Raw genomic sequence first — 22,493 nt, 5'->3', positions numbered from 1 at the left:
TTGATACTATGCATCCAGCTGTACCATTCATCTCCATAACCTCTCCATCCAATGAAACTGAAGTTCTGTGCGTTAAACAGTGACTCATCTTTTCCCTCTCCTGTCCACCCTTTGCAATGGCCCTTCTCTCTCTCTCTCTCTCTCTCTCTCTCTCTCTCGCGCTCTCGCTCTCGCTCTCGCTCTCGCTCTCGCTCTCGCTCCCTCCCTACCTCCCTCCCTCCCTCCCTCCCTCTGTGATTTTGACTATTCTCTTTCACCTGTCCACATTTAGCAGCATTCCTATGCTAGCTACTGATCTTAGCCTAAAGGTGGAGGAGGCAGAGAGGTGAGCAGTGTACTCGCTTTCAGGATGTTCATGGCTGAAAGGAATATATGAGTGCACCTCTGAGTGTCCCTGCAGCACGGGGTGAGAGCAGGGGAGGCCCCCTTCCCTGGAGGAGCTGAGGAACATGGGGCACCGTCCAGGTCAAGTTAGGCAGGACTTGGCAGCAGAGGAATCCTGTGTGCAAGGACACAGAGGCAGGAAGAGGCCAGGGCACAAATCTAGGGCCCTGAGCTGCTACCTTTGTGTGCTTCTCACCAGCACAGAAGGCCACAGTGATGTGCAATAAAGCTAGAAACGCCAGCAGCTGTCTGGCCAGGCCGTTCAGCTCTTGGAGAGTGGGCCCTTGAAGAGCTTGCAGTGGACGTGTTGGAAGCATGCGTGTCTTAGGAAGATCTGTAGAGAGAGCGGAGTGCCATTGTAGTGAGGGCCTGGGAAGGGGCATGTTGGCATACAGGAGGCTGCTGCCGATGTCCAGGTGAGGCTTTGAACCAAGGTGGTGCCTATGGCCGTGGGGATGGAGCTCGACATTGGAGGATTGATAGGTGCAGTTTTAGAGAGATGCAAGTGTTTCTTACTCCCAGGTATCTGGTGTGGCCATGGTAGATGATGCCTTCTGCCAGGGCTTGGAATTGAGGAGGAGGAGCAGGATCTGGGAGGATAGTGGCAGAAGTGTGGGGCAGGTGCAGTGACATGTCTGCAGGATGGAGCAACGCAGGGAGCTGGTTTTCCTCACATAGCTTTAGAATATAAAATTTTCTTAAGTTAGAAAACATTCCCTTGGGGGTGAAGACTGAGGCTCATTAATGGAAATACTATCATTGACTATGTGTACATAAGCGAATATACCAACAACAATCTCAGTACTCTGTATGGGGAAGGGGGAAAATGAGGAGGGGGAGTCACCGGGTGCTGTGTGCATGTATGTCACTGTCAACATGATTTACATTATGATGTGAGATTTTAATGCACTAAAAAGCGCATTACGATAAAGAAAACATTCCCTTGGGCTGAGGATAAAGTTAAGTGCTAGAGCACTTGCCTGTCATCAGCACTGCAAAATAAAGAACAAACAACCTCCGGGTGGGAGAACCGGGCAGGCAGTAGGGACGGCCATGCCAGTGTCGCCAGCGTGACACCGACCGGGATGCCACATGACTGCCTTGCTTTCGTGCCCTGCTGCGGTGCTGCCGCTGCCTTTTACCCAAAAGTCACAGCAGTGCCGAGAAGTCGCGAGGCTATCCTAAGCAGCTGCCTTTGCTGCCATATTCTACCTGGGGACCGTCAGCTCTCAATGCCCGTGGATGCATGCAGTGACCTCTGAACGCGTTTCTTTTGCTCCTAGCTTGTGACCGCTGGTCAGTGCTTCCCAGACCTGCTCTCCACCATGATGTCAACAGATTTGGCCACTCAGCAGTCCTACACAACAGGTAATTTGAGAGGCACCTGTTTCTTTTCTCTTGTGTTTAAATGAAAAGCAAGTAAAATATGAAAGGATAGAATCAGACTTCTATGTTACTTGCAGGATTTACTCATGCTATTAGATATTCTCAAAATTATGTAGATAAGCCGGGCGTGGTGGCGCATGCTTGTAATCCCAGCGCTTGGGAGGCAGAGACAGGAGGATCGTGCAGGTTGGAAGCCAGCCACGCGCGCTGGCTTAGGAGACCCTGTTTCCAAATAAAAATGTAAAAATAGGTCTGGGAGTGTAGCCCGGAGGTAGAAGGGCTTCCAGGAACCCCAGTACCACCAAAAAAAAAAAAAAAAAAAAAAAATTATGTAGATAAGAATTTCTGGATGGGCATGGTGGTGCATGCCTGTAATCCCAATACTTGGGAAGCTGAGACAGGAGAATCACATGTTTGAAGCCAGTCTCAGCATCTTAGCATCTTAGTGAGACCCTGTTTCATAATAAAAAATAAAATAGGAGCAGGGTCTCACTGAGTTGCAAAGGGCCTCCATAAGTAGCTGAGGCTGTCCGTGAACCACAATCCTTCAGTCTCAGCCTCCCAAATGCTGGGATTACAAGTGTGTGCCACCACGCCCGGCTTAGGAAGTGCCTCTTGAGGTTTTCAACTGGGAAGCAACAGGAACTCAGACGTCACTTGCCTGGGACTGTCAAACTCAGCTCTCCTCACCTTGGCCGGTGTTTTTCTTGGTTTTTTAGGGTTGGTACATGCTAAGCATTTGCTAAATAGTGGTTAATACAGTGATGATAACTCTGAGACAAATGAATCTTCCAGTGAAACTTTTTTAGTTTAGTTTTGTTTTTTTGTGGTATTAGGGATTGAACTCAGGAGCATTCTATGTCCAAGCTATACCCCCAGACCTGTTTTATTTTTATTTTGAAACAGGGTCTCATGAGGTTTATGAGGGTTTTAACTACTTGCTAAGGCTGTCCTTGAACCTGCATTCTTCCTGTCTAAACCTCCCACGTACTGGGATTACAGGTGTGTGCTACCATACCTAACTCATTCTTAGGTTTTATACAGACTCATAGAAGTTAGCCATTTACCATAAAATGTAGTTACAACGTGAATCAAAATAACATAGCAAAGAGAAGCTTCAGCCACACCTCTTCATGCTGTTTGGTCTGCAGTGCTAGGTCAGCTGCGCTGTCCTCGTGATCCTGGTTTTTTTTTTTTTTTTTTTTTTTTTTTTGGTGGTACTGGGGTTCCTGGAAGCCCTTCTACCTCCGGGCTACACTCCCAGACCTATTTTTATATTTTCATTTTTGGAAACAGGGTCTCCTAAGCCAGCGCGCGCGGCTGGCTTCGAACCTGCGCGATCCTCCTGTCTCTGCCTCCCAAGCGCGCGCCACCACGCCCGGCGTGATCCTGGTTTGAGGGAGGGGAAGGAGGGAAGAGGGTGTGAGGCCTGGGGCTGCAGCAGATGCAGCTGTTCCTCCGCTCAGCTGCTCCAAGCTGTTCCCCTCCCTTCCCCAGAGACTGAGCCCTGCTGAGAACAGCAGCTCTGCGGGGAGGAGGAGGGTTTTCCTCGCTTAAGCAACAGGCTGATTAGTTGCATACTGCGTGCTTCATGTAATACTCAGCGAGCCAATTATGGCATTGAAAATGCGACCTGAGCCGGGGTGGTGGCGCACGCTTGTAATCCCTGCGCTTGGGAGGCTGAGACAGGAGGATCGCACAGGTTCGAAGCCAGCCTCAGCAACTCAGTGAGACCCTGTTTCCAAATAAAAGTATAAAAATAGGTCTGGTAGAAAAGCCCCTGGGTTCCACCCCCAGTAAAACACACACACACACACACACACACACACACACACACACACGCGCGCGCGTGCGCGCGCGCAATCCGGTGTTCATTTTGTTGTTGATAATGAAACATGCAGGTTCCAAATATACTAACAAATACTTTGCCACTCAGTCTTTCTGCCCCAGTTAGTACTCTGTTGATTTGGATTAAATTGAGGAAGAGCAGGCGAATTACTTTATTTCTTCATGAACATTGCATCAACCGTCCTGGCAGATCACAGGGCCTGGTGGCATGTGCTTTTAATCCCAGGACTTGAGAGGCTGAGACAGGAAGATCGTAGGTTTGCAGCCAGCCTCTGCTATGTACTGAGGCCTAGTTTCAAATAAAGAGTAAAAAAAGAGGTGTAGGTCAGAGGTAGAATATCCTGGGTTCAATCCCCAGTATAATAAATAAATAAATAAATAAATAAATAAATAAATAAATGCCATAACAACTTGCTGGGCGCAATGGCACACACTGTAATCAGTGCTTGGGAGGCTGGAAGGTTTAAGGCTAGTCTTAGCAATTTAGCAAGACTGTTTTAAGGTAAAATAAAGTAAGAACTGAGGGTGTAGCTCAGATATAGAACATCCCTGGGTTCAATCCTAAGTACCAAAGAAATGAAAGAAACAAAAACATAACCCCTATATCCTTATAATTGTTTAAAAAATGATGTTTATTTATTATTATTTATTTATTTATTTATTTGTTTGTTTTTTGTGGTGGTACTGGGGTTCCTGGATGCCCGTAGTTCTATCTCCGGGCTACACTCCCAGACATATATACATATATATATTTTTGGTAGTACTGGGGTTCCTGGAAACCCTTCTACCTCCGAGCTACACTCCCAGACCTATTTTTATACTTTTTTATTTGGAAAGAGGGTCTCTTAAGCCAGCATGGCTGGCTTCAAACCTGCACGATCCTCCTGTCTCCACCTCCCAAGCGCGGGGATTACAAGCGTGCGCCACCACGCCCAGCATGTTTAATGCTTTTAAAATTTAATTTGTTCAAATCCAGATTTAAATCATTAAATTGTAAGTAGTTAAATGTCTTTAAAGCTTCTTTTTATCCATAGGATCCCCACCTGTAATGTTTCCCTTTGTTTGGGACTATGTTATTTGGTTTGTGGAAGTTTGTTTTAGTCAACAAGCTATTTGCAATTTTCCCTGCAAATTGGCTAATCGGTTTCCTGGCAGATTGAGTAATCTCAGTAGTTGAGAGGCAGAAAGATAAGAGGAATTGCAGGTTTGAGGCCAGCCTCAGAAATGTAGTGAGACCTTTGGCAACTTAGTGAGACCCTGTTTCAAAAAGAAAATAAGAGGAGCTCTGGGTGTATCTTGGAGGTGAATGCCCTGGGTTCAACACCCAGTCACGCCCCCCCCCCATTTGTGTGACAGTTGTCCATAAAGTGTGCCCGTGTTTGCTGTGTACTGAGGCAACCCCTCCTCTTTTCTCTCAGCACCATGTACGTGTTCGGCGGTTTCAACAGCCTCCTTCTCAGTGACGTCCTGCTGTTCACCTCGGAGCAGTGCAACGCGCACCGCAGTGAGGCCGCGTGTATGGCGGCAGGACCCGGCATCCGCTGCACCTGGGACGCACAGGCAGCTCAGTGTGTCTCCTGGGACTTTGCAACCGAAGAGCAAGCAAAGAAGTTGAAATCAGAATGCTTCTCCAAAAGAAGTATGTTTTTCTCTTAAAATTAAGTGGGATAGATTCTTATTTTATCAGAATTAGGAAGAAGCTGCGTAAGACCCCTCTTATGTTTACCCTACTAGCCCAGTTATGTAGTACTCACATGTGCAAAGCCTTTTGCGGTGTTTGTTTTTTGTTTTTTGTTTTTTTGTGGTACTGGGGGTGGAACCCAGAGGCTTTTCTACCTGCGGGCTATACTCCCAGACCTATTTATACTTTATTTGGAAACAGGGTCTCACTAAGTTGCTGAGGCTGGCTTTGAACCTGTGCAATCCTGCTGTCTCAGCCTCCCAAGCGCGGGGATTACAAGCGTGCACCACCACACCCGGCTTCTTCTAGTTTCATTCATCATTTTACTTCCCAACCACAGCTATGACATTTCCCCTGTCTCAGATCTCACCTACCAGAAGCTGTCACAGTTAATGAGTTTTCCTTCTCTTCCTAGTTCTTGAGCATGACAGATGTGACCAGCACACAGACTGCTACAGCTGCACGGCCAACACCAATGAATGCCACTGGTGCAATGATCACTGCGTCGCTCTGAACAACAGCTGCTCAGAAGGCCAGGTCAGGCCATGTCTTAAGGCCGCAGGGATAAAAACATCCTGCTGGGCTGAGGCGCAGGTTAATTGTATGGCATAAGTGATGCCCAGAGCTCCTTTAACATAGGATAGAGATTCCTATTTCACTTTTGGTCAGGTTTTTCTTTAGGAAGGGATGCCCTGTGCATCCTGATCCAAGTGTCTCGCCCGGTGCAGGGGTTGTTGTCTAAGGGCAGCTGTCCCTGGTCATGATTGTGGTTAAGTACTAGGCCCTCGCTCTGAGGCTTGGACCGATGATGAGCTCACTCAATCTGTAAGGTCTCGAGGAGAAGGATTGGTTTAGCGGGCCACCCTGAACCAGGGAGATGATAGACTGCAAAATATCTTATATCTCAGATCACTATAAATTCAGGGCTCACCATGTATGATTTAAGAAATTTATATTATAATAAAGGACTAAAGAAGATAAGACCACCCAGCTTTATAGTTTTTGACAGTTTATAAGCCTTTTTTTCAGTTTAATAGAGTTCATAAACCTATAGCAGTGGGGTCTTTGGAAAGCAGCACGTTTGACATTTCCATGTTACAGATGAGTGGGTGGAAGAGTGGTGTTTGAGCGAGAGGCCGCCTCCTACCGGTTAACGCCATGCCGTTGAACTGAACTTTCCACTGCAGTGTGTCCCCGGCAGGCGGCTTCACCTGCGTCCTAACTTGCCTGTGGACTGGCAGTTTATTTCCTCAGTTAGATTTTGTTCTGTTCTGTTGGGCATCACTGTGAGTTATCTCTGCAAATATAAATAAAACTTGTCCATCGTGTTCTAGATCTCCATTGGGAAGTATGAGAATTGCCCCAAGGATAACCCCATGTACTACTGTAACAAGAAGACCAGCTGCCGGAGCTGTGCCCTGGACCAGAACTGCCAGTGGGAGCCCCGGAATCAGGAGTGCATCGCCCTGCCTGGTAGGCCTCGGGGTGTTCCTGCGCGGGCCCTACCCTCAGTCCCCTGCCTCGGTGCTGTGCAGCCTGGGTTGAAGCTCACAGAGGGAGAAGCGTCTTCTGTCTCTTCATCCCCGTTGCCACTTCTGTTTCTTTTTTTTTTTAAGCTAAAATACATTGCTTAAGGATTTAGTTCTAATATCCAATGAAACAAAGTCATTGGGGACTCTGGAGGATCAAGTGATGCAGGGCTCTGTATCACTGAGCCTGCTTGTGTCCCTCCACCCCTACCTTGGTGTCGTATCCTGGACGAGGACTCCACAGTCTCAGCAGCCAGTAGCCAGGAATGAAGATGCTTGGTACTAACCAGTGTATGATGCTTGGTAGTGACCACTGGGCTTAGTTATTAGCACCTGCCGAGGGGCCTTCTCGGAGGAGGAGGAGAGGAGAGGCAAGACACTTGTGTTAGCAGCACCTGCTGGGGCCATCTCCAGCCAGGACTACCTCCAGTGATGGCCACACTGGGAGCAAGTCCATCTGCTCTCAGATCACCCCTTTGCCGTGGCGCCTTCCAGCCGCCTCAGTGGCTGTTGTGGGTCATGAACGTAGTGGATGGCTTCTCCGGGAACTTTGGTTCTGACAGGGTTGCTGGCTCCTTAACGGTCATCCAGAGAGCATCCCTCACCTCCGTGTAGTGCCTTGTGTGGGTACAGCAGCTCACGAGCTGGCCTTGTGTGCTGCGGTCCTAGCACTTTGGGGTTTCTCCAACAAGGATCTTCCTCGCCCAATGTTTGGGATGCCTTGTGTACTAGATTGTAGCTCTCATCTCCTGCCGTGCAAACAGCAGCATTTGGAGACTGTAGTGTTCTCCCCAGCTCATTTCCACATTTGCAGTCCCCCCCTTCAGTATGCCTATTCATTTGTCTGTCCTCCAGTCAGGATATTAGTCTTATTTCTAATTGTTCTTCAAGAGGCAATGTACCAATTGGCACCAAACGGGGGTTTTCCTAAGAACATAAGAAAGTTGGCCTCAGAATATGCTTCTTGAGAGCCAGGAATTAGGACTCTCTGAACTTGCTGTGTTCTGTATTTGGAAGTTGGTAATGTGTCTGACACCGTTACTACACCCTGCACTCAAGGCCAGTGCTCCACCAACTGAGCTATATGCTTGGCCCCTGCCACATCCTAGCAGAGCACCTGGGAGTCTAATCACAGGATCATTACGTATTCAGTCATCTGAATTAGTAGTGTGGTCGTTCTGAGTGATTTCTAAATTCTTTTTTCTCTCCCCCCTTTGAAAGAAAACATCTGTGGCCTTGGCTGGCATCTGGTTGGAAATTCATGTCTGAAGATTACTACTGCCAAAGAGAATTACGACAATGCCAAGTTGTACTGTAGGAACCACAATGCCTTTCTGGCTTCTCTCACAACCCCGAAGAAGGTGGAATTTGTCCTTAAGCAACTGCAGAAGATGCAGCCACCACAGAACATGGTGAGTTGATGTCTGCAGGACCCTCTGCTGTGCAAGGCCTCAGGCTGTCCACGAAGGCGGTGGGTGTGCTGAGCTCGGCAGGAGGAGCAGCTTCTTTCGGCGCAGACGCACTGCCAGGGCCCTATATTTTGTTAATTGAAGGTATTATAAGATATGTGAGTAATTATAAGTGAGATGAACAGTACCAGGTCTGCATATGTGCACAGACAATAGATATGTTCCTACCTGTTTTCTCTCTAGATTCCACTGGGATGTAGAGGGAGGGGTCACAGCTAATTTGCTAGGTTGGATGATCCTCCTGAATCCTTTAGATTTAAGCTCTTATTGCAGTATATAAGACGAGCACCACTAAGAAATACACATTCCTTTGGGTCTCTCTTAGACTCGGATCGCCCAAAAGGAGAGGGCATCTTCTTACACGAGGTTTCCGAGCTCAGTCTGGAGTGCTCTTCCTGCTGCCAGGCTCTCGGCGGCTTGTAGTCAATATCCCACAGCCACCTCATTGATTTCTAGTCCCATGGCTGAGCGCTGTGATCCCGCCCTCAGCAGATACTCACAGGCCAGAGCCCTTTCTGCAGTGTTCACCGAAGTTCCCGAGGTTTGGGACCAGGATCCTCTTGTCGAGCATGAGTAGCCGAAGGCAGCTGTCCTTGGTGAGACCAGCAGGAGGTGCCTGGGCTTTCCTTTCCTCTCTAGTCTTTTTAGTGCAAGTTGTTATAGTGTGGACACTCAGGCACGGTAATGCATCCTCAGGGGGCTCACCTCAGGAAGACGGGGCATTTCATGATATTTTGATAATTTATTAAAATTTCACAAACTTCTTTGGCTTCTTCCATCCCTTTTCTGTTCTCCTCACCACCACATGCTGGCCCGGCTAGTGCCTGCCCAGCATTCTGTCCTTGGCTGACAGCTGACCTCACCTGTGTGCCCTAGCTCCCTGAGGATGTGGGTCGGGCCCGCCATGCTGGGTCTCTATTGGGGACTCTCCAGGCCATGTCTATGGGTATGAAGGTCCTGCCATCCCAGCTGCCACTGGTACCCCTCTGGCCCCTTCCTCCAGTGTTTCTAGCCCTGATAGGTTCTCGGCAGTCTGGTTTATTCCGGCCTCTCAATAACACAGAAAGTTGTGTGACTAAAGCGTAATGTGCTTCTGCAGCTTTGAGTCTAGTTGTGACCTGTTCTCTAGTGCCCAGGTGGGAGAACAAGAAATGATAGCAGCTGGTGGGTAGAGCTGGGAAGAAGGGACTCTGAAAGAGGGAAGGCCTGCACTGGGAAGGTAGAGTGGGCTGGGCTCCCTGCCTGTGGGTCTTCTCACGTGCATGCGAGAGGTGGGGAATGGCTGGCCGAGTGAGCAGCAGCTGTGCTTGCATAGCTGGCGAAGACTAGATGGGAGGAATTCGTGTAGATGGGCTCAAGGCAGGGCCACGGCCAAATCCAAAGAGGCCTTACCCTCATTGCTAACCTGTAATCTTCCTGTTTCAGCATCCTTAGTACTGGAATTCTAGACCTGCGACATCATGCCCGGCTGATGGGCATTCTACCACTGAGCTATACCCTCGGCCCTATTCTTCCTTTTATTTTTGAAACAAGGTCTTGCTAAGTTACTGCACTCTGGCCTTGAACCTCCTATTCTCCTAAATCAGCCTAATAAGTACTGGGATTTCAGGCATGCATCACTGGCTATTTTTATATGGTGTGGGTGGTGGCATCTTTCAATAGGCTTCCATATTTTTCCTTTCAAAATTGGAAATACACCGAGCATGGTGGAGCACACTTGTAATCTCAGCATTCAGGAGGCTGAGACAGGAGGATTGCTCAAGTTCGAAGCCAACCTCAGTTACTTAGTGAGGCCCTTTGCAACTCAGTGAGACCCTGTTTCAAAATAAAGAATAAAGCCGGGTGTGGTGGCGCATGCTTGTAATCCCCACGCTTGGGAGACAGAGACAGGAGGATTGCGCTGGTTCGAAGCCAGCCATGCTGGCTTAAGAGACCCTGTTTCCAAATTAAAAAAAATATATGTGTGTGTGTGTGTGTGTGTGTGTGTGTGTGTGTGTGTGTGTGTATACCAGAGGTAGAAGGGTTTCCAGGAACCCCAGTACCACCAAAAAAGAAGAAAGAAAAAAAGAATAAAAAAATAGGAGCAGGGCATGGTGGTGCATACTTGTAATCCCAGCATTTGGGAGGCTGAAACCGGAAGGTCGCAGCCTCAGCTACTTACTTAGTGAGGCCCTCTGCAACTCAGTGAGATCCTGTTTCAAAATAAAGAATAAAAAATTGGGCAGGGGGTGTAGCTCAGAGGTCAAATGCCTTTGGGTTCTATCCCCAGACCTGCCAAAAAAAAAAAAAAAAAAGGATAGGTGTCAGTGTCTAGTGCACTGGAGACCTAAGGGTAAAGCCGATTCACAGGACACAGGGGATGCAGGTTTCATGTACACTGCGTGTTTTACTGAAAGAGCAATCAGACTTTATAGAGAAAGCTTCTTTGGGATCCATAGACAAATTAACTATTTTAGACATTACAAGGTTGTCTTAAAGCAACAGTGGATGTGTGTGAGTAAAGCCAGAGGATGAGTCTCAAAGCAACTTTTTGTTTTACAATTAGAAGCAAAGAACACCTTTGACCGCTCATAACATCTCAAGCTGTTTATCATACCAATAATTTTTCTGAGGTAGGGAATATAGCTTGCTGGTCGAATGCCCCTGGGTTCCATCCCCAGACCTGCAAAAAAGAAAAAATTGGAAATACACTGTACATTTTGTTTTTCAACTTCTGAAATGAGTAGTATCCTTCATCTTGGGGTTAAACTTTATACTTTCATTTAAAAAATCTTTTTAATTGTGATGAGATAAATATTTCAGGAAGAAACAGAAGCTATCCCAGGCATTCATTCTGTATAAGTCATAGTGTCAAATTGAATGAATAAAGAAAATGTGGTTATACATTGTGTGCTTGCATGCACACACATATACAGAGTAGAATATTATTCATCCTTAAAAATAAGGAAATGCCGTTTCTGTCCATGTGAGTGAACTTTGAATATACTGTGCAAAGTGAATAAGCCCAGACATAGAGAAATGTAACATGACCTCACTGAAATGTAGAGTCTGCAAAAGCGTAACTCATAGAAGCAGAGAACACAATGGCAGTTGCTAGGGTGACTGGGGCAAATATTCATGACCAAAACATCATACACCTAAATGAACATGGCTTTTGTGAGTTTTACCTCAGTAAAGCTGGGGAAGAAAATTTAAGTACAAAGCAGTGCCCTGTGCTGCAAGCTGGCACCTTGAGCCATCTGGACAAGCTCGGTCCAGGCAGGCCTAGGTTATGAGCTGAGGACAGGCACATTACCGTTATTTTGTAATATGGGTAAAATGATTTAATGTATGAATAAATATTTAAACCTGATTTGGTGTCACCATCTCTATAGTATTTGTCATAGGATGCAGAATTTTTTTTTTTGGGGGGGGTGGTACTGGGGTTCCTGGAAGCCCTTCTGCCTCCGGGCTACCCTCCCAGACCTATTTTTACTTTTTTTTTTTTTTTTTTTGGTGGTACTGGGGTTCCTGGAAGCCCTTCTACCTCCGGGCTACACTCCCAGACCTATTTTATATTTTTGAAACAGGGTCTCTTACGCCAGCGCGGCTGGCTTCGAACCTGCGCGATCCTCCTGTCTCTGCCTCCCAAGCGCGGGGATTACAAGCATGCGCCACCATGCCCGGCCTACATTTTTTAAAATTTGGAAACAGGGTCTCCTAAGCCATTGTGCGCGGCTGACTTCGAACCTGCGCGATCCTCCTGTCTCTGCCTCCCAAGCGCGGGGGTGATAAGCGTGCGCCACCACACCTGGCAGGATGCAGAAATTTTGAAGTGTGCTAGTACTTGGGAGGATGAGACAGGAGGATCACAGGTTTGATGATAACAGCCTCGGTGAGTAGTGAGACTCTCATCAACCTAGCAAAACCCTGTTTCAAAATTAAAATAGGAATCAACCTAGTGAGACCCTCAAAATTAAAACAGGACTGGGATGTAGCTCAGAGTAGAATGCCTCTGAGTTCAAACCCTAATACCAAAAAAAGAAAGAAATTTTGGAACCTGATTATTGCTTTGCTTTTGATCTCTGTGAAAATTTTAATACTTCTTTGAGCTATATATTTGTCCTTTGTAAAATGGCTATATTAAAGTATCGATCTATACTAAACTGTCCTGGCTAAGTCTAAACAGTAAATTTTCTTATCTCTGTGGGGTATACTTAGTGTGTTTTTTTCTTTTAATCAAGATACGTGTTTTGATCAAGACATTGGTGATTGATTTTCATGGATTTGTCTGTTTTCTGTGTAGCCCAAGCTCAGCTTAACCCCATGGGTTGGCCTTCGGAAGATCAATGTATCCTACTGGTGCTGGGAAGATATGTCTCCGTTTACAAACACTTTACTGCAGTGGATGCCTTCTGAGCCCAGTGATGCTGGGTTCTGTGGGATCTTGTCAGAACCTATTACTCGGGGATTGAAGGCTGCGACGTGCATCAATCCACTCAATGGCAGCATCTGTGAAAGGCCTGGTAAGTACTCCGGCGACTTCGGTACTCCAGGAAGTTTACTCATAGAGAAGTGTAAGGGTTGAGGAACTGTTGAGATAGAAGAAAGTCATAAAACAGATGGAGTTCTTATTTCAAGCACAAGCATAACCCATCGTCTTTAAAAACAGAAGGAAATAGTCCATGGCTTTGAGTGATTTGAACCATGAGCAAAACCAGAAATAACTAGCATTAATCTAAGAAACAAATGTTTTGTTTTTTGTACTGGGGATTGAACCCAGCAATTTTTTTTTTTTTTTTTTTTTTTGTAGTTCTGGGTATTGAACAAAGAGGCACTGTACCTCAGAGCTACACCTCCAGCCCTATTTTTAATTTTTTTTTTTTTTTTTTTTGTGGTACTGGGGTTCCTGGAAGCCCTTCTACCTCCAGGCTACACTCCCAGACCTATTTTGTACTTTTCTTTATTTTTGAAAACAGAGTCTCTTAAGCCAGGATGGCTGGCTTCGAACCTGCGCGATCCTCCTGTCTCCGCCTCCCAAACACAGGGATTACAAGCTTGCGCCACCACGCCCAGCTAATTCTTTATTTTGAAAAAGGGTCTTACTAAGTTACAGAGGGCCTTCCTCACTAAGTAGCTGAGACTGGCTTTGACTGATATGAACCCACAGTTCTCCTGTCTCAGCCTCTCAAGTCCTAGGATTGTAAGCATGCACCACTGTTCCGGCTTAAGAACCTAATATTCTAGTTAACACTGAGATTGATTGGTTTGTTGTCCACAAAAAAGATATTGCAAAGTGCTTGGAAAGACAAGTTTCTTGGAGTTGGTAGAAAATGATGTGGGAGCAATAAGGAGAAATAAATAATACAGCCAGGTATGGTGGCGCGTGCTTGTAATCCCTGCGCTTGGGAGGCGGAGACAGGAGGATCGCGCAGGTTCGAAGCCAGCTGCACTGGCTTAAGAGACCCTGTTTTCAAATAAAAATATTTGAAAAATAGGTCTGAGAGTGTAGCCCGGAGGTAGAAGGGTTCCATCCCCAGTACCACCAAAAAAAAAAAAAAAAATACAGAAACCAGGACCACACCAAAGCCATGTGGGTGCAAAGTGGCCTGGCATTTTGAGGAGCTTACAGGTTTATATCTGTGGGGCTGCGACTGGACTCGCAAAGGCAGGACTCGCAAAGGCAGCCCAGGGTCAGGCACTGCAGCACGAGGACTAGCTCCCCTCCCGGCCAGCTGCTGCTCTCGCCAGGGCTCACAAGCAGGAAGTGGAGGGGGTTGCTTTGGGGGGATTTAGATCTGTCCAGTTTTAGGAAGGAACTGTGATTTGTCTCAGGAAGAGAGAGGCGTAGAAGATAATGCGTAGTCTTCTAGGGGTCCTCCTAAAATCTGCTGCTGGGAGCTGTTCAGCCTTTAATCCTACATGTTTGGGTCAGTCTTTTTTTTTTTTTTTTGCACTTCTGAGGATTGAACAAAGAGTCATTCTACCTCCAACCTATATCTCCAGTCCTGTTTTTTTTATTCTTGGTTTTGAAAAAGGTGTTCTAAGTTGTGGAGGGCTCCACTAAGTAGCTAAGGCTGGCCACCAACCTGCAATCCTGACCCAGCCTCCCAAATGCTGGGATTACAAGTGAGTCGCCACGCCCCACTTGGCGAGTGAATGGATGTTGAATACCCTCCCCACCAAATTACAGACATAGTAGTGGACGAATCTTGATGAGTTGCAAAAGCCCTGAAGTGGCTCCCAGGTGCCCGTGAGTGTCTCCAGGTTCACTCTTCATTGAGAGAGTCCCCTTATGCCTTCATCTTTGTCCTCCTTGCTCGTTGAGTATGAAGTTTTTTCCCCAAATACATTTGGGCAGGCAGCACATGGTGTCCAGTGTTTTCTGCTTTCTCTGCATGTTGTAGTGGCTGAATTGACTCCGTGACACATTAACAGGTGCCATCTCCCATTTGAAGAGTCTTTGACCTTAGCTGACTTAGTGGGAGATCTGAGTGTCCGTGTTGGGTTTAATTTCAGCAAACCACAGTGCCAAGCAATGCCGGACGCCATGCGCCCTGCGGACCGCGTGCGGGGAGTGCACCAGCAGCAGCTCCGAGTGCATGTGGTGCAGCAACATGCGGCAGTGCGTGGACTCCAACGCCTACGTGGCCTCCTTCCCTTTCGGCCAGTGTATGGAGTGGTATACGATGAGCAGCTGCCCCCGTAAGTGTGAGAGGGAGCGCAGGCACTCCCAGGGTCCTGCGTGGGTGACAGCGCTCGCCGTGGGCAGTGTTCTCAGCCTTTGAACACGTTCCAGACGATCAGGGTTGACCTGTTCAAGTCCCAAGGTTGCCACTGAGCTAGTACTGCCTGAGGAGAACCTGCATAGAGAATCGGGCACGATGACACCTATAAACAAGTCGCATACACCTAGGGTAGACCACAGAGTATAGAAACGAGCCTCGCAGCCTCAGGCCAGGGTATTCAATCCCCACCAGGTCTGTACATCTTCAGCTCCTAAGTCGTAAAGTCAGCGTCGCCAGCGCCTCTGAGGTCCCTTCTGCCTTCAGCATCCTGGGGTTGAGACAGGAGGCAGGGGGTCCCTGTTATGTCTTAGGCAAAATATTGGGCTCTTTAAATTCATGATCTCTTTTCAGTGTTCATTATGGAATAGTCAGTTTGACTCACAGAAGTAAGTTTGTTAAAGAACAGATAAATTCAGTACCATGAACTCAGATCTCCCAGTGATGGCGAATTGCACCTTGTGTTTCCATAGCTGAGAACTGTTCAGGCTACTGCACCTGCAGTCAGTGCTTGGACCAGCCCGGCTGTGGCTGGTGTACCGACCCCAGCAACACTGGGAAAGGGAAGTGCATGGAGGGCTCCTACAAAGGACCAGTGCGGCCGCTCCCACAGGCCTCCGCAGGCAGCACCCACCCGCAGCCCCTGCTCAACTCCAGCATGTGTCTGGAGGACAGCAGGTACAACTGGTCCTTCATCCAGTGTCCAGGTAAGATGCCCAGTTCAGGTCTTCGTTCTGTGGTGTGTTGTTTATAAAGAATACAGCCTTGAGAGCTACAACAGTTATGTGGATTTCCTTTAAGAAAAAAATATCAGGCCTTTTAGGAAAAATAGTGTCATGTGAAAAATATTTTAGTGTTAAAAAAATATCGAGAACTTCAAGTACATTATTTTACTAACTTGTCATAAAATAATATATTTAATTTTTCTTTTTATGGTACTGGGGATTGAACTCAAGGTGTTCTGTCTCTGAGCTAAACACCCAGCCTTTTTTGTTTGTTTGTTTGTTTTGTTTTTCTGGTACTGGGGATTAAATGCAAGGGCATTCTACCTCTGAACTATACCCCGGCTCTATTTTTTTTTTCTTTTACAGTGCTGGGGATGAAACCAAGGGACATTCTACCTTCAAACTATACCCCCAGCCCTATTTTTTATTTTGAAACAGGGTCTCAGTGAGTTGCAAAGGGCCTCACTAAGTAGCTGAGGCTGTCTGTGAACCATGACTCTCCTGTCTCAGCCTCCCAAATGCTGGAACTACAAGCCTGTGCCACCACGCCTGGCTCTCTGGCCCTATTTTTAATTTTTAATTTTGTGTGTGTGTGTGTGTGTGTGTGTGTGTGTGTGTGTGTGTGTGTGGTACTGGAGCTTGAACCCAGGGACATTCTACCTCTGAGCTACACCCCCAGTCCGATTTTTTATTCTTTATTTTGAAACAGGATCTCACTAAGTTGCAGAGGGCCTCACCAAGTAGCTGAGGCTGGCAGCAAACCCACGTACCTCCTGTCTCAGCCTCCTAAATGCTGGGATTGCAAGTGTGCATCACCACGCCTGACTTAATTTTTAATTTTCAAACAGTTCTCACTAAATTGCTGAGGCTCTCTGAAAACCTGCGGTCCTCCTGTTTCAGCCTCCCATGGATTGGGTTATAGGAGTGTGCCATCACACCTAGCTGAAATAATGTATTGCAGATGTGTACAAAATTACACCTGGAGTTCCGCTTCTCTCCACTGTGTGTATAGATAAGCACTTTTGATGATTTGATATATACATTTATTTCTTCATACACCAGTTTATATGTTTGAAACATAAAACACTGTTTTGCATACTAAACATATTACACATTGTTCTATAGTTTTCTTTTTACTTAAAAATGCATCATGGCAGCTGGCATGGTGGTTCACACCTGTAATCCTAGTCCTTTGGAGGCTGAGACATAAGGATCACAGGTTCAAGGCCAGTCTCAGTACCTCAGCAATTTAGCATGACCCTGTGTCAAAATAAAAAATAAAATAGCCGGGTCTGGTGGCACATGCTTGTAATACCCACGCTTGGGAGGCTGAGACAGGAGGATCACGCAGGTTTGAAGTCAGCCTCAGCTACTTAGTGAGGCTCTCAACAACTGAGACCCTCTTTCCAAATAAAGTATAAAATAGGTCTGGGAGTATAGCCCAGAGGTAGAAAAGCCCCTCGGTTCCACCCCCAGTACTACCAAAAAAATCAAATAAAATTGGACCAGAGTTGAAGGGGGTCTAGGTCAGAGGTAGAATACCCTGGGTTTAACCCCAGTATCAAAAAAGAAAAGCCAAACATGGTGGCCCATACCCGTATTCCCAGCACATAGGAGGCTGAAACAGGAGGGTTACAGATTCGAAGCCATCCTCAGCAATTAAACTCTTGGCAACTTAGCAAGAACTTGTTCCCAAATAAAAAATAAAATAGGGCTGAGGGTATAGCTTGAAGGTAAAATGTCTCTGAGTTCAATTCCCTGCACCACATAAAAAGAAAAAAAAAGTCAACAACCCAACAAAACAAAAATGCATCATGACAACTGTTTGAAAAAAATTAAAAGTAAAATCTCTTCCATCACAGTTTACTGGAAGTGTTAGTTTATTGGTATAAATTTCTTAAAAAAAAAATACAAAAAATAAACAAGAACCTTTTTATGTGTTACTGGGGATTGACCCTGAGGAGAATTCTACCTCTGAGCTCCACCCACAGCCTGATCTTGTTTTTTATTCTGAAACGGTCTCACTTAAATTGCTAAGGGCCTTAGAGAATTGCTGGGGCTCTCTTAGAACCCAGTATCTCTCTGCCTCATAAGCACTGGGATTACCAGTGTGGGCCACCACACTCTGCTCCTTTTTAAAATTTTGATATTTTTACCTGTTAGGAATCCAGGCTAGGGCCTTTCTCTGTGGGAAAATTTTAAATTATTTGTTTGAACTCTTGTTATACGTCTGTTCAGATTTTCTATTTCTGCTTGAGTCAGTTTTGATAATCTGTTTTTCTACAAATTTGTCTATTTCATCAAAGGTTTCAGGTTTGTTAAAGCCTAGTTTATAGCATCATCTTTCAGAGAACTTTTTAGCTGTGTGTATTCTCCTACTTAACCTATTGAGAATTTTTAGTTTTGTGTCTTTTTTTTTAGTGGTACTGGGGTTCCTGGAACCCTTCTACCTCCAGGCTATACTCCCAGACCTATTTTATATTTTTGTTTGGAAACAGGGTCTATTAAGCCAGCACAGCTGGCTTCAAACCTGCGCGATCCTCCTGTCTCTGCCTCCCAAGCGCGAGGATTACAAGTGTGCGCCACTATGCACGGCTTGTGTCTTAATTTTTTTAAATATCTTTTTATATTCCGCAAGGGTTCTAAATCTCTTGAGTTTTTTTTTCACAGCTTGCTTCCTTTTGTGGATGCAGTGAGTAATTCAGGCCTCTTGGAATACACTAAAATTAGTATTTTTCATTTTCATATATTTTACATTAGCCCTCTTTTCAAGGTTAATTGTTTTGCATGTTTATCCTGGTGGTATATGAAGGTTGAACATTGTCTTGTACTCTTGAATTTTTTAAGTTGATTTGCATTTATAATTGACCATGTAGGTTTATCAACATTGACCAGGAGTTGGGTATACTGAGCTAATGTAATGATATGGAATGAGGTTCTAAGGGACCTAAGTTTAAAAATCAAAATTGAACAGTAATGTGAACAAAATTCTAAATTATATAGAAAAAATACTGGAAAAATAATTTTTCATTAGACAGTTGCAGAATACATCAGCATAAAGAACATTCTCCAAAACATATTTTAGGCCGGGCGTGGTGGCGCACGCTTGTGATACCCGCGCTTGGGAGGCAGAGACAGGAGGATCGTGCAGGTTCGAAGCTAGCCCCGCGCGCTGGCTTAGGAGACCCTGTTTCCAAATAAAAAAATGCAAAAATAGGTCTGGGAGTGTAGCCCGGAGGTAGAAGGGCTTCCAGGAACCCCAGTACCACCAAAAAAAAAAAAAAAAAAAAAAAAAAAAATTTTAGGCCATAAAGCAAATCTTAACAAATACAAAAAAACTGAAATTATATTTTTCATCTTATCAAACTATTTCATAAGTGATGAAACTCTTCCGAACTCATTCTGGTTTTTTGACAGTTTGATCTTCTCAAACTAGTTTTTAGCCAGCCAGGTTGATGAATTCTGTGTTGCTGTGTCTTTGTTTTTGAGACAGAGTATTGCTGTGCTGCCCAGGCTGGCCTCAGAATCCTGGGTTCAAGTGATCCCTCTACCTTAGTCTCTCTAGTAGCAGGATCGGTAGGGGTTCATCACCTGCCCTAGCTAGTTGAGGCAGTGGGGACCGTAGAGGTAGATGCAGGCCGTCTGGCCACACTTGCTCCACCCAGTGCTGTGGTGGCAGAGGCCCTGACACTCTGTCCCTTGCAGCGTGCCAGTGCAACGGCCACAGCAAGTGCATCAACCAGAGCATTTGCGAGAAGTGTGAGAACTTGACCACGGGCAGGCACTGCGAGACCTGCATCTCTGGCTTCTACGGTGACCCCACCAACGGAGGCAAATGTCAGCGTAAGTCCAGGGCTCAGCCTCCTGCTCACAGACGCAGACTGGTCCACAGCGCCTCTCTTTGAGCGGAAGGCAACAGAGCCCGAGCCGCACACTTGTGATGCTGACCCAAGCATCCCCCTGGTAAACTCTACACTGCTCCATTTTACAGAATTCTTGGAGTGATTTTTTTTTCTAATCTCCCCAGGATTTGTTTTAAAAGCACACCTTTCTCCAGCCAGTGTCTTTAATTTATTCACAGAAAATCAGATGTAAAATGAAGCTAATGAGCCCAAGAACCTCACTATTTCAGCTGGAGTAGAACATAGCTTGTACTCACCTGTCGGGTGAGCTGGGTAGAGGTGCTGGGAGGACCCAGGAAGGGATGAGAGAGCTGTTTTTGTAAAAGAAAGAAGAGGGCAGAGCCAGGGCAGTGAGTGTGGGGGCCTTAGGAACGCTGCTCTTGCCGTGGGAGTCCCCCACTTCTGAGTTGTGGTGTGATTCAAACCGTGGTACCTCTGGGGAGACTCCCTGCTGAGTAGAGCACAATCACCAGGCAGAGCCCCGCACCCAGTACGCGAAGGTGCTTCCTAAGCACTCACTGAAAAGGGAAAGACCCACATGGAGAAAGAGCAGACACCAAGCTGGCCATCGCCTCCTGCCGGGCGGGGGCCAGCTCCCTTCCTCCTGTCTGTCGACTTTGGCTCCTTCCATGTTGCTGTCACTCTCACCTACTCAGGGCTCTCATTCAGTCTGTACTTCTACCAACCCAATTCAGACAAGATTCTCTCTTCTGTGGGGATGGGGGACGTTGGAGCCAGTTGACAGTCACAGGCATTGAAGCCAGGTGTGACCTGCGACCCTCTTCCTCCCCCAGCATGCAAGTGCAACGGGCACGCGTCGCTGTGCAACACCAACACGGGCAAGTGCTTTTGCACCACCAAGGGCGTCAAGGGGGACGAGTGCCAGCTGTGAGTACCACCTCTGTGCGCCACCAGGCAGGGCAGGGGCAGGAAAGCTACCTGAACCCTGCCCTGAGCGCCCCCTGCTGCGCCCATCTTGCTGCCTTGATGACTTGGCCATTTTCCCCTTCCTGCTTCAGCCAGGCCCGCCCCAGCCCGGGCATCACCCGCAGTAATTCCTCAACGGCTCTGCAGTCACGTTTTCCTGTGTTGTGCTGAGCCTGACCTCCTGTGCTGGTCACCTTGCTTGTTAGCCTGGTAATGGAGATGATGCTCCTGCTCCCTGCTCTAGCTCTTTCTTGGTGAAGTGTGTTGAACATCTTCAGGGGAGGCCCAGAGCCTCCGCCCATGAGGATGCAGACTTGAAGTGTCAGACCTGGCTCTGCCTCCACCCAGCAGGGTGCTCTGGAGACACATCACCAAACCATGCTAGGTCTGTTTCCCCAGCTGTCAGTAGGGGCACCAGCAAGAGTTGCCATGAGGATCCTGCTGAGGTGAAGCAAGAGAGACTGTCCGCCAATCACGATTACCTCTCTGCCCCTCTGGAAAACCTCAGGAAGCACTCTCAGAAAGAGATTCAGGCAGAAGTGTGTAGTTTGAAAAACACTCCGCTGATACAAGCTGGCTAAACTTTTTATTGAATGTATGGTGCCACCAGCGAATGAGACATTGACAGCATTCAACTAGGGACAGGTCCGCCTGCATTTTTTTTTTTTTTTTTTTTGGTGACACTGGGGTTCCTGGAGGCCCTTCTACCCTCCGGGCTACACTCCCAGACCTATTTTTTATATTTTTGAAATAGGGTCTCTTAAACCAGCGCGGCTGGCTTCGAACCTGCGCAATCCTCCTGTCTCTGCCTCCCAAGCACGGGGATTAAAAGCGTGCGCCACCACGCCCGGCCTCGCCTGCATTTTATATTTTATGTCAACATATAGGACTACTAATTACTGGACAAAAATCTAATCACAGATTAAATTTAACTTTTTGATACAGGATCCTTTTAGGGGAAAAATGGGATAGAACAAAATTAATCAGTGGTCCCCTCTGTTAGGGGATACAGGACAGACTTACAGTGACACCTGGTGAGGGACCTTGGCGTCTCTCCGGAGTAGGGAGATGTAAGCAGATGCCAGTCATCGCCCTCCATGAGGGCGCCGTCCCCTGCTGCTCACCTGGGAGAAGTGTGTCACCAAAGCTGCCCACCTTTCCTCAGGCTTCACGCCTGTTTGAAGATGGCATCTAAGGGGAAATGAAGAAAAATGAAGAAATGATTTTTTTTCATTTTCCTTCAGACTGGCACTCATTAAAGGTTTTTTTTTAGTTTTCTCTCACGTGTGTTTAAAGAACAGAATCAGTTCCTTCAGGGAGAGCAGGAAAGAAGTAAGAAATGAATATTTGAAAAATGTCTTAACTGTAGTTCTAGAAGAATATGTAGTTCATACAAAAGCGAAAATGTTTTCATTATAATAGAAGCTCTAGATTTAATAGATTTGGATTTATTGCCTGTGCCGTGGCAAATGTTTATCCATTATTTTTATCTAGTTGGTGGTCTGACCGGCTGGGCCATCAGCATAAACATTCCTGTAAACTCCCTTTAATCCCTGTGGGGTGAATAACAGTGGAGAATGTATTTTTTATGATTCAGAACTACTTGTAGTCTATGTAAAGGAATCCATTGTGGAAATCATTTCATTTTATTTCTTCTAGATGTGAGGTTGAAAACCGATACCAGGGAAACCCTCTGAAAGGAACATGTTACTGTAAGTATTTCTGTAATTCTCATTTCTAGAAGTGCAGCAGTTCAGCCACACTGTATGGTTTCCTTCACCATGGTTGGAGAATAGTAAGCGTTCTGGGGGTAAAGAGCCACCACGCATTTGTCCTGACTTGAACGGGCTGCCTTGGATACTGTTTTAGGCTGTATTT

General features: G+C 46.5%; 1 protein-coding gene across 1 annotated transcript in view; it reads left to right on the top strand.

Moving 5' to 3' along the window:
- ATRN (attractin) overlaps positions 1 to 22,493 on the top strand; it is a gene marked incomplete at both ends in the record, with an annotated part of 109,376 nt that overhangs the window by 57,229 nt on the left and 29,654 nt on the right. Inside the window, 11 exons of the mRNA XM_080716318.1 lie at positions 1,668 to 1,752; positions 5,037 to 5,257; positions 5,715 to 5,836; positions 6,634 to 6,772; positions 8,050 to 8,240; positions 12,583 to 12,802; positions 14,796 to 14,981; positions 15,535 to 15,768; positions 19,492 to 19,629; positions 20,483 to 20,576; positions 22,275 to 22,327. Coding sequence (XP_080572444.1) covers positions 1,668 to 1,752; positions 5,037 to 5,257; positions 5,715 to 5,836; positions 6,634 to 6,772; positions 8,050 to 8,240; positions 12,583 to 12,802; positions 14,796 to 14,981; positions 15,535 to 15,768; positions 19,492 to 19,629; positions 20,483 to 20,576; positions 22,275 to 22,327 — 1,683 coding nt within the window. The remainder of the gene's footprint in view (positions 1 to 1,667; positions 1,753 to 5,036; positions 5,258 to 5,714; positions 5,837 to 6,633; positions 6,773 to 8,049; positions 8,241 to 12,582; positions 12,803 to 14,795; positions 14,982 to 15,534; positions 15,769 to 19,491; positions 19,630 to 20,482; positions 20,577 to 22,274; positions 22,328 to 22,493) is intronic.

The sequence above is a fragment of the Muscardinus avellanarius genome (assembly GCF_963383645.1).
Source record: "Muscardinus avellanarius genome assembly, chromosome: 19".
Classification (NCBI taxonomy): domain Eukaryota; kingdom Metazoa; phylum Chordata; class Mammalia; order Rodentia; family Gliridae; genus Muscardinus; species Muscardinus avellanarius.
This window is presented reverse-complemented; position numbering and strand designations above follow the sequence as displayed.